This window comes from Glycine soja, chromosome 9 (assembly GCF_004193775.1).
Source record: "Glycine soja cultivar W05 chromosome 9, ASM419377v2, whole genome shotgun sequence".
Lineage (NCBI taxonomy): Eukaryota > Viridiplantae > Streptophyta > Magnoliopsida > Fabales > Fabaceae > Glycine > Glycine soja.
This window is the reverse complement of record NC_041010.1, coordinates 15,080,959-15,096,989: the sequence shown is the minus strand read 5'-3', so window position 1 is coordinate 15,096,989 and position 16,031 is coordinate 15,080,959. Positions and strand designations below refer to the sequence as shown.

General features: G+C 36.2%; 1 protein-coding gene across 3 annotated transcripts; it reads left to right on the top strand.

The window, feature by feature from the left end:
* Positions 1-1,016: 1,016 nt before the first annotated feature.
* On the top strand, positions 1,017-10,825 carry LOC114367865 (FIP1[V]-like protein). Of its 3 annotated transcripts, none has more exons than XM_028325096.1 (9): positions 1,017-1,934; positions 3,046-3,293; positions 4,281-4,407; positions 4,484-4,552; positions 4,671-4,817; positions 5,387-5,488; positions 5,587-5,933; positions 6,698-8,276; positions 9,676-10,825. In XM_028325096.1, exons 1-9 carry the CDS (start codon positions 1,164-1,166, stop codon positions 10,234-10,236), a joined length of 3,951 nt encoding a protein of 1,316 aa, XP_028180897.1. In that variant the 5' UTR covers positions 1,017-1,163; the 3' UTR covers positions 10,237-10,825. The 3 variants fall into 3 exon arrangements, with proteins under 3 accessions (XP_028180897.1, XP_028180896.1, XP_028180898.1); XM_028325095.1 differs by having other exon boundaries at positions 3,040-3,293; XM_028325097.1 differs by lacking the exon at positions 9,676-10,825 and adding an exon at positions 8,585-8,763 and having other exon boundaries at positions 3,040-3,293.
* The last annotated feature ends 5,206 nt before the right edge of the window (positions 10,826-16,031 follow it).

Below are 16,031 nucleotides of genomic sequence, written 5' to 3'. Positions count from 1 at the left end.
AAAAAATGTGTAAAGTTTTTTTTTTTACTGCAAAGTCTAAATAAAGTTAAGGTGTTATAAAATCAATTTAAATTGTTCTAATTTTATTTGATATGTGTGAAAACAATTCAAGGAATTAATTTAATATATTTAATGTTTAAATACATAAATAAACTAGTCAATAACACATTAAATTGGATTCTTAAATCACAAAATACTGGTCAGTTTAATTCTTAAAATTTCAAAAATGTGATTTTAATTATTAAATATTACTTATTTTAATCCTTATTTTTACTTTTTTAATTTAAAACATTAGCATAATAATATTTAATATGATAAATAATTAAAAAAATTAGTATCATTATCTAAAACTGTTACATACTAATTCCAAGGGATTAGTTGGGTAAAATAAGACATAATCTTGCATGCATAGCGGGTTAACAATTAACTTATAAGATTGAATCCCCTCACATAGTTTTAAAAGGTTTAATTATCCATTTAATTTTTATAGTTTTTAAATTTATTTATTTTAGTCTCCATAAAGTTTACATTTTAATTCTCAAAAGGTCATTACCGTTAAAATTCTTTGATTGTCGTTAAAATTCTTTAACTAACGTAATTAAGAAAATTTTAACGACATAAATCTTTTAAAAATTAAAATGTAAACTTTAAGAACTAAAAAATCCACTTATTAACTATAAGAATTAAAAAAAGATAAGTTTGGAAACAACAAAAACTAGATGGCTGGTTAAATCTTTTTAAAATATGATATATGAAATTTTTTTATATAAATCCTTTTCTTTTCCAACATATATAAATACTCTTTGAATAAATTGAATTCATAAACTTTCTCTACTAGAATTTAGATTGCGCCTTGTACTCCTCCTAAATTTTCCAACATTTTATACTAATTATTAAGAATTTAAATTAATCTATCCGCAATAATAATTTCATGTCTTATTATCCTACAAAAATTGTAGTTAGTGCAATATAGTAATTTCATTTGCAACGAACTATAATGGTGGTTTAACCTAGGCGAACAAGAAGCTGAGTCAATAGAGAACCGAAGCTGTGTGGCATCATCAGTTGCCAAACCTACAAAACCCTCTCTTTAAAGCAGACGCACACTTATCGTTCTCTTTCTCTGTTTCGAAACTCTCTTTCTCTTCTCTTCGCTTCGCCCAATGGAAGACGACGACGAGTTCGGAGATTTATACACCGACGTTCTCCGCCCCTTCGCTTCTTCTTCGCCCTCATCATCTTCTGCGCAGCAGCTCCACCAACTTTCCCCTGCGCCCCCCTCTCTCGATCTCAATCTCAATCCCAATCCCGACGCCGCACAGATCCCCTGCGATGCGCCCCACACTTATTCCCCTGCACCAACCAATCCCCTCCCTGAGCCTGACCCACGCGAACCGCCCCCGGAGTCGCCGAAAATTCCGGACGCGGAGCCTCTGCCGGATTCAAACCTCGTCGCCGCCGTCGTAGCGGGCGTTGATCCGATGGACAGGGAGGTGAAATTCGACATCGAGGAGGACGATGACGACGGCGGATGTGGTGGAGACGTCGTCGGAGAGACGGTTATTCCGGGGCTGTCCGGCGAGGCGGCGGCGGCGGTGCCGCCTGAGGGCGAGGGAGATGATTGGGACAGCGACAGTGAGGATGATTTGAAGATAGTGTTGAATGAGAACAATCACATGGCCATGGAGAGAGGAGGGGTGGCGGATGGTGATGAGGAGGAGGAGGATGGGGATGAGGAGCTTGTGATTGTGGCTGGCGGCGATCTGAATCAGGGCGTGGAGGAGCCGGAGTGGGGCGAGAATGCTGCCCTTGCTGCCGGTGATGGCGATAGGAAGGACGCTGCCGGAGAATTGGCCAAGGTCGGCGGTGCGGCCGTACCACCGAAGATTGGGTATAGCAATCATGGATATCACCCCTTTCATTCGCCTTTCAAGGTGAGTGTTGTGTTGATTGAAAGGGCATTGCTTGTGTTCAGGGATTTTATAGTGAGTATTCAAGAGCGAAATTGTGTGTTTGTAGTTTGTAGAATTGTATAAGAGATTGGTTTGTTTGTCAAATGAACTTTGATGATTTGAAATTGAATCACCTCTGGCTTTATGTTTCAGGCAAAAGTACTCAATTTTTGGAAAAAGTTGAAAAAGGAAAAGACTGAGTGGCTATGATAAATTGCATTAGTCTTGTGTTGAAAATGTGTGGTAATGGAAATTTGGATGGCTTTGTGTTGAAATTTGTATCGATTTCCTGTGAGATGAGATGTGAGTGATTCTTGTTGGCTTGCCTAATTGTCTTTTGTTTGGGAAAAGATTTTCTGGTTCTTTCTGTCGTTGAATATTTAGCTGGGCTTCGTGCATGGAGATTTGTGTACATGTTTTTTATTAGTTAGTTAGTTAGTGCATGCAGTCATGCACTTTGTACTCAGTTTGTTGTTGTATACTAGTTGAAGCTTGGGTTCAAGGACTGGATGAGCTTAGTCAAATGTTTCTGCTATGATAATGTGTTGTTGTGGTGTGGGTAAAATTTTGTTTGGTGTCTACACTTGGAACTTTGACTGGCCTTTTTGTTGTGAACTATTCTGGTGGGGCCTTGTTAACAATTGTACACTTGTATGTATTTCTTTCATCATTTCATCTGGAACAAAAAATTACTTGTGTTTAGATAGTATTTGTATATCTGTAATCAGATAACCTAGTTTTGGTTGAATGCTATGTTTTTGGTAAATCAATTATTAAAAAAATTATGGGGAGGGAGGCTACTACAATTGTATGCTTGGTGATGGCTTAACCTGTGGCTTTTACAAATTGCCCATGAAAGGGGATTGCTCACAGTTTGAATTGATCAGGGCCTTTCAAGTGAAGTTCTTTAATCCTAACAAGTGGGATAGTTTTTCCTTCTCTGCAGTTTTGCAGAGATTAATTTCATGATTTTCTTCTCTAAGCTAAAAAATTTGATTGTTGTTAATTCATGATAGTTCTTGGTTTTCTTATGAATATATGAAATGGGAAAAATCTAATAATTTGTTATTTTATTGTTTATGCATAGTATCAGTATGTTAGGCCTGGTGCAGCGCTAATGCCTGGAGCTGCTGCTTCTGCTCCAGGAGGGCCTCCTGGTCAAATTCGTCCTCTGGCTAACATGGCTGGTCGAGGCAGAGGGGAATGGAGACCACCTGGAATAAAAGGTGGTGCTGCTATGCAAAAAGGTTTTCATGCAGGTCCTGGATTACCTGGTTGGGGCAGCAGTGCTGCAGGGCGGGGGTTTGGTGGTGGATTGGAATTCACACTTCCTTCTCACAAGTAATTTTAAATTTTCATGATCTAAATTTCATTTTGTTTTTTCATGACCCTAGATTTGAAGTGTCTTAGAGTAGCGTATTTTGGGAAAATAATCACTTTTTTTTTTCCCTGGAAACTTCCTGAGAGAGCTCTTTTTTTAAAGTAAAAAATTAATTATTTCCTATGATATAATCTTTCCAAAATGGAAGGCATTTTTTGAGTGGTGAAGTATCACTGTAATTTAAGAGAGAAGTGTCTAGAATCCTAAAAAAACATTAACGAGTGGAATGAGGCTAAGCTCCAGTACTGTTGTTTCTTTTGTCTTTTGATCTATAGAAACATGTCTGACTTTTACTTAACTTTGATTTAATAATATAAAATGAAAACTTGTGGACTACTGGATCAAGTTTGTCCTTTGCTTTTCTTGGAATGTTATTATTGACTTGCACTGAAAATGGACTAAAAACATGACTAGACATGATTTGTGATTTCTTGAGTGTAGCACTCAACATTCTAATATATTCTATTACACACATGCAGACACAAGAATTACTACATCTTACATTTACAAGAGCAATAGTAAAGAATTAGACCATTCCCTATTACCCTAATCTTGTCAATGATACATCAACTCTCATTATTCCCAATGACATATTAATCACTATCTTTATTTCCAACAGCTTGTTATTGTTTTATTTTCTTTGGTGGTTTATCTCCATGATGTATAAATAAATATAATTGCTCACTCCTACTTTTTATTAATGTAGCAGTGTGCTTTCTTTTGGAATACCTATTTCTCTGACAACTACCTTGCTGATAAATAAATTTTGATGTATGGAGTTTGATATTACTTGTATCAATCTATTTGAGTTAGAATCTTACAACAAAAGCACATCTCTGATGCAGGATACTTTTACTTCCATTATTTTAATATTTTTGTTCATTTATAACTAAATCTCATTTATGTGTCACCTATTTAGTGCTTATAAACCTGCCAATTATTTTCAGGACTATATTTGATGTTGAAATTGAGAATTTTGAGGAGAAACCGTGGAAATATCCGAATGTTGATATATCGGATTTTTTCAACTTTGGCTTGAATGAGGAGAGCTGGAAAGATTATTGCAAACAGCTGGTAAAATTATTAACATACTTCCAACATTCTCCACAAGTTAGTGTATACTGAGAAACCTTGTATTTGACTTTTTTAGGAGCAACTACGCTTGGAGTCTACTATGCAAAGCAAGATCCGTGTTTATGAGAGTGGTCGAACAGAGCAGGTAGAGGAACTTTTGTATTTTACATTACTAATTTAGTTCCTTTTCCTTATCAATTTCCCAAGGTTGTTTGAGTACTGATTTTATAATTAAGTTAATCATCTAATTGATTTCATTTCAGGAGTATGATCCAGACTTACCCCCTGAATTAGCTGCAGCTACTGGTATACATGATGTACCTGGTGAACACACAAATTCTCTAAAGTCAGATGTTGGACAAAGCGATGTTATGAAAGGTTCTGGGACTGGACGTGTGCGACCACCACTAGTATGTATCTGTCTAATTTTATGTGTAATAAAATTATTGACAATATACTTCTGTTTGTAGGAATTTCTCTCATATTAAGCCTGTTGAAAATTTAGGACTACATTGCTTAAGGATTTGAGATACCAACAACTTAAATTTGAATGAGTGGAGAAAATTATCACACTCAGCACTTAGCTTTTTATTAACACACACACACACACACACACACACACACATATATATATATATATATATATATATATATATATAGTACAGAGAGAGAGAGAGAAGGGGAAAGCTGCCTTTGGATAAGGATTAGACACTCAGCTTCCCACACACTCAACATGACAACACATAAAGCTTAATACACACTCAACCTCACTCACACACTCAAAACAGCCTTTTACCCACACAGCTGTCTACACAATACAGCTGTATACAATATATATTTAACAAAGCCCATATAACTGCTTTCTGTATGCTTTTTGGGCTGCTTGATGTTGGTCAATATAGCATTATGTTTGTGGTAGATATTTTTCCTTTATTCTCTAATTCTGTCTCTAGTCTCTTATAAATTTATTTCCTACCAGCCAACTGGTAGAGCAATACAGGTGGAAGGTGGTTATGGTGACCGGCTTCCTTCCATTGATACCCGCCCTCCCCGAATCCGTGATTCAGATGCAATCATTGAGGTATTTGATGATTTTGTCATATAAATAATATGTGGTCTTCAGATAACCCATTTTACTGCATATGCATTGTATACATTACTAAGTATTTTTGTAAACAGATTGTTTTACAGGATACAGAAGATGACGAGTCCTCTGCAGGAATTGCTCAAGATCCACCAGAGAGTGGAGATCCCCATAGAGAGGATTTTAGAGAAGACCATGTAGCTGGGGATGAAATTCCAAGGTTGGAGCCCAAGTATTTTGATGGTTTTCCACAGGATTATAATGGTCGAAAGAAAGAGATTGCAGGAAGAAGAATGCCATTTATAAATTCCTGTGCTGCTAACATGCCTAATGGAGATGAAAAATTGTTCTTCCCACAGGAAGAGCCAATTGAGTACTCTGGCTCAAGGGGCCAAAATCGTAGGAACTATGGTGGCAATTTTAGCTCCTCTCATGACGAAAGGTACTTGATAGTGCATATTCCACAAGAAAATACTTTGAAAATGTCAACCTTTATCTGTATGCTAATGTTTTTCCCACTGCTTTACTTTGTTGTTATCATATTCATTTCATTCTATAGGCATCCATAAATCAGCAGATGCTCATTAAGTTTAAGAATCTTTGAAATGTATCCCACACTGAGGTCTTTATCATTAGGTTTGTATGCTGCAATGCACCATGAAGTAGAGGAGATTTAGATATCAGGATTGATTCATGCTAAGGGTAGTTGTAATTGGTAAGGGATTTTCTAAACCAGGACAAATGACCGAAACTGACAATATAGGTTACAGTGATGTTGCCTTGAATTAAATTACTATGTCATAAAACAGTTAAAATTTTGAATGGTTCGAGAAGCACATTATTAACATGACAAATAATAATGAAATATATTCGGCATGTCTTTTCTTGGAAAAAAATGAAGGCTGGATCCTAGATAAAGATTATGGAACTACTCAAATGCTATAAGTGAAAAAAAGCACTTTTCCTTGTTTCAGAATTATATTAAAGAAAATAAAAGATATCATTCCTTTTATTAGATACTTAGATATATTTTCTTGATTTAAGGATTTTTTTTTTCATGTGTACATCCTTTAGCGTACTTGTCAAATTCTATTTTGCTAGAAACATAGTTTATTATTTTCATTGCAATTTTTTTAAGCTGGTGTCTGGACCTAATAGGCTTTGTAATCTTCATGTACAATTTATAAATATCTTTTGTATTTACAGGCAGATGCAAAGAAGAGTGCGTGGTCAGTCTCCTCCTATTATTCCTATTCAAGAATTGGCAACTGATAACAGTCAAAAAGAAGAGTCAGCGGAAAGCATGGAAGGTAGACATAGATCATCCCCTGCCGTTAAGGATGTAGGGGAGTCCAGTGTGGAGTACAAAGATATTGAACTTGAGGACACTGAGACAGCTGATGGAAGTTCAAGATTGGAAAAGGAGGAAACAGTAGACAGAGTAGATACCCTTGAGGATGGGGTAGCAAAGAGACAGAAAGTAACATCTCAAGTTGAGCCACCTTTGCCTGATGAAGTTGATGATGATTGGGAGGACTCAAAGGCTGCAAAAAGTAGTGATAACAGCAAAGCAAGATCAGCAAGCAGTAGAGATAACCAGAAGCGGCAAGAGGGTTTTGAGGAAGAAGTAGTTCAGGATCCACAATCAGCACATCTGAGTAGCATCAGACAGCACCCTGATGAAATTGAGCCGGGATTTTATAAAAGAGAGCATGATGCAAAGCAAGAACCTGAAAGAAATCGCATGATGCTTAAAGGCAGAGAGAGATCATACCCTTACAAGGACCGGCATCCTAGCTCAGCTCCTCAGTTACACGCAAATACAGATGGATTTGATGGACAAAAAGAAAGGGACAATTCTGAAATGGATTGGGCACGGAGAGATGATGATCTCTATAACAGAAGGGTTAGAAATGATGAACCTAGAAAGAGGGATAGGGCTAAGGTTCGAGAAAATGAGAGAAACGACAAAGAAGATAGCCTTCATTCTAGAAAACAGTTGGATAATGGTAGCTACAGGGTTTTGTATGAAAAAGATGTTGGGTCCAGAGATTCAAGACATAGGGAAAGAGACGAGGGCTTGAGGATTAGGTACGAAGCAGTGGAGGATTACCGTGGCAAGAGGAGGAAGGATGAGGAATATCTTAGGAGGGAGCATATTGACAAAGAAGAAGTTCTGCATGGCTACAGGGAAAATGCTAGTCGGCGCAGGCGAGAAAGAGATGAAGTATTGGATCCACGAAAGAGGGATGACCTGCAAAGAGCTAGAGATAACCCTGATGATCAATATGCTACTAGGCAGAAAGATGATGCCTGGGTACCAAGGGAGAGGGGTGATAGGCAGAGAGATAGGGAGGAGTGGCATCGGATGAAACAGTCCCATGAAGAACACCTACCCAAGCGTGAAAGAGAAGAAGGACGAAGTTCTGTAAGAAGTGGACGAGGGGCTGAACATAAACTTTCTGAGAAAGAATACCAATCCAGAGAAGCAATGCGGCAAAATGACCAATTGAAGAGAAGGGATAGAATTCAGGATGAAAGTCCACATCATAAGGGGCGAGATGATGCTTCTGCCCGTGGAAATCAATATACTACTGAGGAAAGGCGATCTAGGCAAGAAAGGTCAAGTAGTCGTAGTGATCGTGTTGCTAATTTTTCAGATAACCAAAAAGTCAAGCATAGAGAAGGCTCAAGGAAAAGCAAAGAACGTGATGTTAGTGACCTTAATAGTTTAGGCCTGTCCAAGAGAAGTCAAGAAAATCAAATTGGTCCAACCAATGAGAAGGTATGCACACTTCATGTGAAAACGTGAAACTATCTGGAGAGTAAAATAATCTTTACATGAAATTAAGTATTCTCAATATGTGACTCTTAGAATCATGAAGGTCTAGAATTATGTTTAGTTGCAATTTAGTGACCAGTAATGTTAGAAGTGTTGGTTCAAGCTACATAATGTATGCCAAGGCACACTTGATCATGAATAACTAGCTTGTGCATTTTCATTATTCCTCCTTCCCCTCTTCATATGTTAGGAGGAGGTGGAAATTAATAGATATGTCCTTTTGAGGCATCGTTTTGTCTTTTTTGTCCCAGTAGGATTGCCAACTTTGAAGACTCAACTTCTGGAAGAAAGTACTTAGGTGGCTTTTAAACAGAATGTATGATGATGTTTAATAAATCCACCTAGTGTTAATTGGAATTTACTACATACTGCATGACGGGATCCACTCTTGACTTAAGTATCTAGTTTATGAGAAGCTTTTATCTTAAAATTATTATGCATTATCCTATTGTTTTATCTTGATGTTTTGGTTGAGAGATTATTGTTGTTGTGACTTTTGACCCTATTTGATTGCACTAGAAATATCCTCCAAGTGACTGATGTTTGGAAAAAAAACCTTGTTATTATGGTATATTGTTTGTCTTGATGTCTCAACACGGTATTATTATAACTGACAAGCTTATCACCTTTTGCTTTTATTTTATTTTTTTCATAAGCAACTAGAGTTGATAAAATAGGAATGTGTCAGGCAATTGGCAATAGGCAATAGGCATAACTTTGTCGGAACTTTTGGCATGGATTAACAAATCAAATGTGTTAATTCTAGGTTGCTCTGGAAGTGATTTGCTACTTTAGGAGATTCACCATAAAATGGCCGTGCTTGAGATTGATTATTGAAACTTTGATTTTTGATAAGAATTCAATGATATCCTTTGATCCATACAGATGATTTAACCTAACAAGACAAGGCTTTTTTTTTTTTTGTTTATTTGTCAGAATTGGGTCTAAGATTCACTTTTAAATTTAATTGATGATTAATTGCATTTAACAGATGTATTAATATTGTTAGTAGTAAGGTAAACGGAATTGAGATTCTATCTAAAATACAAAATTATATTCATGTATTTATAAAAAAAAAAAGAAATATTAAAGTAATTGGTGCAGAAATATTAATAACCCTGGTTAGCAGGGATCTCGTTGAGACTTTGCTGGCTGGGAAAAAGTTTCTTATTTTAACCACATTTTGCCTTAGTCTGTCCCTGTCGACTGATCAAGAAAGTGATAGTGGAGTGCTCTTCAATGTGTTGCACTGCATGAAAGCTGTTGCTGATGATGGAAAATTATCATTATTCATTAGATGCTTGCTCTTGTTTCCTATAATTGTTAGTTTCTATTTGTGAAGGGCTTGAAAGGATCTGGTGATGAAGAGCGTGCTGAGCATGAAATTCCAGGGCATCGCCTGTCAAGAAAACAGCGGGAAGACATGTCCTCAGATGATGAACAGCAAGATTCTCGCAGAGGACGCTCTAAATTGGAACGCTGGACAAGCCATAAGGAAAGAGATTTCAGTGTCAACAAGTCCTCTTCTTCCTTGAAGTATAAAGACATTGATAAGGATAATAACGATGGGTCTTCTGAAGCTGGGAAGCCTGCGGATGAACCTGCTAAAACTGTTGATGTTGATAATCAACATCTCTTGTTAGCTGAAGCAAGGGATTCTGCAGATATGGAAAATAGGGATGCTGATACAAAAGAATTGGGAGATCGGCACCTTGACACGGTTGAGAGGTTGAAGAAGCGTAGCGAGCGGTTCAAGCTCCCAATGCCTAGTGAAAAAGAGACCCTTGTCATCAAGAAGTTAGAAAGTGAACCTCTGCCTTCTGCCAAAAGTGAAAATCCAGTAGTAGATTCAGAAGTCAAACAAGAACGACCTGCCCGGAAAAGAAGATGGGTCACTAACTGAATAAGAAATCTGGGGCATTATTATTTTGCCCGGAGTCTAATCTATAGTTTGGCCCAGGGAAAATTTCAGCTTTGCCTGATATTTTTTATAATTCTAGAACCCTGCAAGCCAGCCATGCTTAGTATCTCTATCTCTATCACTATCCTCTATCACTATCAAACGTTGAAAATGGCATCTGTAGGGTTTGGGACAATTTGTACTTCAGTAATGTCATCTTGTAGACCTTACTACCTATACATTTATTGTACACTGTATATATACAAGTAAAATGTAAAACATGAACTGCCACTACAGGTAGTACATATTGTGTGTCCAAATATGGCTCTTACCTAGATGGATCTGGGTAATGAGAATTATTGGTGAACGTGACCAAGGTTGGATGCAATGACATTCAGAAACCATTGGCATGTCTGGTGAAGGCATTGAGCCTGATACTGGCACCTTCCACACTTGAGGACTTTACAGGTCAAAGCTTTTGGAAAACATCTTGGTGAGGGCTATCCAAAGAAATGCATGGTGCCTGCTTCTCAAACGTGTTTTTTAAATTGAATTGTTAGACTGTAAGCAAGTACGGATTACTCATTCTCTCTCTCTCTCTCTCTCTCTCCCCCTCCCCCCCACCCCCAACCTTTACATTTTTTATGCGGGAATCATGAAACCTTATCAATGAGCCTTGTTGTTTCTAGAGATCAAATGACATGTAGTTTAGGTTAGAAATTTCAACTAGTAATGAAAGTAAAATAATAATTTATTGCCTTTGTCAAATCTTCTAATATATATATATATATATATATATATATATATATATATATATATTATCTTTATTAAGGTTTTGTTTTGGTTGAGAGTAAAAAAAGTGAAGGAAGAGAAATTTGAATTGAATAGATATTAGCAGTGTGTTTGGATAAGGAATTTGAAGTGGGGAGTGCAATTTTCAGAGGGAATTCCTAGTTATAAAATTTTGTTTAGATCGTTTGTTAAAAGTAATTTAAAATTTTGGAAGTTTTTAGGCAATTTTAAATAGCTAAAAATGAAGAATTGTGATCTCTACATAAAAGTTGGGCATTTAGAATTCGTTTCCTTTCATTAACAGATTCAGCAATACATACTTCTACTTCTTTGCGTACCTCATCTGAAAACCAGCTTTGCTTTGTTGACATAACCAGTGGGTGAGCATTTTCCCAACAATGTCTCCGTCTTCACCAGCAGCTCCATTGTTGAGTGCTTCACGTGTCACTAGTTCTAGTCCTCCAACGGCTTGCTGTTTGTTTTCAACATCGAAAACATCTTCTCCAAGAGTTTGGTAGATAGTGTTTTCTTAGACTTTCTCGTTTACTTAATTCGGGTGAATTAGTTAATTGAGTTTGATAAACAGGATCGAAGGAGGTAGATATTAAGAGACTATTTGGTAACTTGAACTGGATTTTTTTTTTTGAAAAAAAAAAAGTTTTTATATTAGGTGAAGTTGGAAAATAATCTCTTTTGAGTTAGGTGTTAAATTGAACAAAAAGAATATTAAAACAGAAAGAAGGTTAATGCCATGAATATGATTTTAATTTTAGAAAAAATAACCTTTTTCTGGAATTAATTCAATAGATTTTATTTTTCATTCATAGTACTTAAGAAATATAAAAAATATTTTCTTTAACTATCAGAAAACAATTTGATGAGAGATTAAAAGTATACTATAATTTTTTTAATCAAACATTAGGCTCAAAATAAAAACAAAGAGGGGCTGATTCCAAAAGATATCAATTATTATGCCTTTTTTATATAAAGGAAATTAAAGACAAACAGGAAGAAAACAATTAGCTATTCCTAGTGAAAAAGACACCTAGGGTATCAACTAACACTTTGGGTTCAAGAAACATTCACAATGACCATCTGTTGATCATCCAAAGCTCCCTTCTTAGCAAGCTAATCGACACAACTATTCCATTCTCTTAGAGTATGATGGAAGCTCATGCCAATCCAAATACAAAGCTTCTAATCTTCTACACCATAGGGAAGAAAGGGTGGGTATTCCTTGAACCAAACACCATAATTTATAAACAACAAGTTGTTTTAGAGTCTGATTCCCAAGTTAGAGTCAGAGTGCAAATTCCTTCTAACCAAGCTAGTCTAATTCCATGATAAATAGCTTGTAGTTATGCATTTGTGTTGGTTGAAACTCCGCAAGAGCCATAGAATCTTATAACTCATTGACCATGGGTATCTCGAACCGTTGCATAGGTTTCCAAAAGCACTGTCATCCACATCCCACAAATTTATATGAATAAATTCAAAGTGAGCTATCATGTGCTCCTTCCATTAATTATATTTAATGCCTATGAATAGAGGTGGTTTGTTGGTGGAAAATCCTTCTTCCATATCTATGATGTCCTGGATCTTTTCCTTAGTATTGTTAGATATTCAATCCTTAAGGCCAAGCTCTGATACCAACTGAAATAACAACAATCACACTAGAAGAGAGGTTGAATAGTGTGTTAATCAAGGATATAATAAACTTGTACAGATTTTAGCACAAATATGGATGGAAATGTAGAGGAAAGATTAGTCGTCCACTAAGGAGAAAAATAAGATTTAATAAACACAAGTTTAATCGTCCAGACACTTAGTAACAAAAAATCCTTTTAAAACAGTTTTCAAATAAACACTTGGTGTAAAAGAAGTGACAGAGAGTGTTAATAGAATGCTCAATAAATCATAAAGGAAAGAAGTAAAAACACTTGGTTTATACTGGTTCATTCAACCTGAGCTACGTCCAGTTCTCTTTTACTCTACAGTAAAGGGTTCTACTAATCAAAACTTGATTACAAACAAGTATTCTAATCTGTCACTCCTAGCTGTACAAGTATTCTTAATACCACTTTTGACACTTTCTTAAACTCTCCCGAATTTAAGAAATCCAAGTATTTTTTAACGCTAAGCCACTTCTGGCTTCCACAAACAGTAGTTTGAATGAATACAAGTATTCAACAACACTTAAAGAGTGGATAAACAATAAAGCTCGATTAGAAAAGACTACGTGGTGTCGTTTGTATTAGTCATCCAATAATTTCAGCAAAGTTTCGCTTAAGCTAATTTCTTGCTTTTTTGTCAGTATTTTTCCACATGTTTTTTTAGCAGTGTCTGTCTTTTATAGACCTCTATGAGAGATTTGTTGCAGCATCAACGTCAGTTCCTTTAAAAGATCGTTGTTTCATAGTGAAGGAGAAAGCTACATGGCGTGCTTTGATTTGCTGTTAGGCGTTTGACAAGTGTACCAAATGTCTATGTAGTAAAACCTCAGAAATTCTATGTGTTGCACTTGTATTGGATAACTTTCAATTTATAAGGGAAATATTTGAAAGAAGGAGTAGAAGAAATAATAGAAACAAAAGAATCAAAAGCAGAATATGTAAAGAATTCAATGAGATGCAGATGTTAAGACCTAGCATGCCTAGTTCACCTTGGATGTATGAATTTATGGTTTTTCTTTATCAAATTAATCAGATATGTTCTACCCACATCTATCCATTTACTTGCCCCTGATGCCTCACGATGACAAGCCTATTTTATTTACCTATCTCCCAAATGCCATTGAAAAGACTCGATAAATAAAATGCATGAAGAATAGAGTCTAGATGTTTGCTAAATGCATGGGCATAAAGTTACCATTCTATGCCTAGCAATGATTACCTTATGATTTCTTCTTTATTGTTCTATTAGAAGTTACTCTCTCCCAAGCAACTAACCCGTAAAACTAATGCATGCATCTTTTCTTTAGATCTTATTAGAAGTTACCCTCTCCCGAGCAACTAACCCCCAATGTTGGACAAGTGGCCTCAGAAATTTTAAGAATGAGGGGTTGAATTAAGATTTCGTTGACTATTCCTAATTGAAAATTTCCTTTTCTTAGATATTCCCTAGATTCAATTATTTCTTTAATTGTAAGTTACTCGAATAACAAATAAGGAGAAGTAAACTTAAAGAAATATAAACACAATAGAAAGTAAAAGAGATTAAGGAAAGAGAGAATGCAAAACCGGATTTATACTGGATCGGCCACAACCTGTGCCTATGTCCAGTCCCCAAGAAACCCGCTTGAGATTTCCACTATCCTTGTAAAATCCTTTACAAGAAATGAACCACAAAGGACTTCCCTTCTTTGTGTTCAGTGATTACAACCAAGAAGTTATTCCCACTTCTTGCAATGAACCCCAAGGAACGTTGGTCCCTTGTGTCCAGTGATAACAACCAAGAAGTTATACCCACTTCTTGCAATGAACCTAAAAGACGTTGGTCTTTTGTGTCCAGTGATCAACCAAGAAGCAAATCCTGCTTCTTGCAATGAACCCAAGGAACGTTGGTCCCTTGTGTTCAGTGTTTCCAACCAAGAAGACCTTCTCTAGAAAACAGTCACCAAGAGTAAGTCTCTTGAAAAGCTTTTTGTAAGAATGGAGGAGAGGAAGAAAATACAATAGCACAAGTTTTTGCCCAATGAATTTTTCTTGACAAAGCAAGTGTTGAACAAAAACTCTTAGAAAGATGTTGAGAATTAGTGTTTTTCAGTCTTTTTGAAATTCATAACATGGTCACATATTTATAGTCATTTGATGGCTCTTGAAGAACCATGTTAAAAGTTGTGACTCTTTGCAAAAAATAATCATTTTAAAAGTTGTGACTCTTTGGTAATTTATTTTTCAAAACCAGTCACTGGTAATCGATTACCATTATGGTGTAATCGATTACACAGTTTATTTTATCAAAGGTTGTGACTCTTCGAGTTGAAGTTTGAAATCTAACGTTTAAAACCACTGGTAATCAATTACAAATATTGTGTAATCGATTACACTATTTTGAAAATATTTTTTCACAAGTTGTGACTCTTGAGATTTGAAATTCAATGTTCAAAAACATTGGTAATCGATTACATGTCCATGATAATCGATTACTACTTTGTAAAATAGTTATAAAACTGTTTTGGGTTTCTGGTAATCGATTACCAAAGAGTAAAAACTCTGGTAAAATATTTTTCTTTGAAAAATTCTTTTGGACAAAATGTGATATTCAATCTTTTCTTTGAAAAATTCTTTTTATACTTATCTTGATGCTTTTCTTGAGGTTCTTGCATATCTTGAGTCTTCTCTTGAATCTTCTTGATTTCTTTAATCTTGTTTGAATGTATCTTTTTAAAAATCTTTGGCATCATCAAAATAATCTTGGAAGCTTTGCTTATACACCCAAAAGAAAGTAAAGATGAAAATGCAAGATAAAATAAAGAAGAAAATAGAACAGAAAAACCTGAAAAGGGATCCTCTTGCATTGATAAATCTGAAGTACACCATACATCCTTTGGCTTTTTAGGCCTGCTAGGCCCTAACTAGGGGATTAGCCACTCATGGTCATGAGGGGCTTTACAATGAGAGGGGGTGAAAGAAAGAATGTATACAAATGATAGAGAAAGAAGAGAGGAGGAGTTCTCAGGCTTAAGGTAATGATAGGAGTGCTCTGAGACTCCGTGTGTCATTTCCCCTTGGCTGAGCTCTCTATTTATAGTTGCTAGAGTGGGCTTTGGTCCTTCGTAGGCTCGCTCAGCGCGACACCCCTCGTTTAGCGTGTTCAGATCGTGCGCTTAGCGAGCTCCTCTCGCTTAGCGCGTGTTGCTTCTGTTGGATCACGCGCTTAGCATGTTCTGTTTTCAGTTGTGCCCGCTTAGCCTGTGTTGCGCGTTGAGCGCGAGTAACAGATTTGGACTCTTGTGCTTAATGCCTCGCTTAACACCTGTCTCCTCTGGCTCGCTTAGCGCGAGC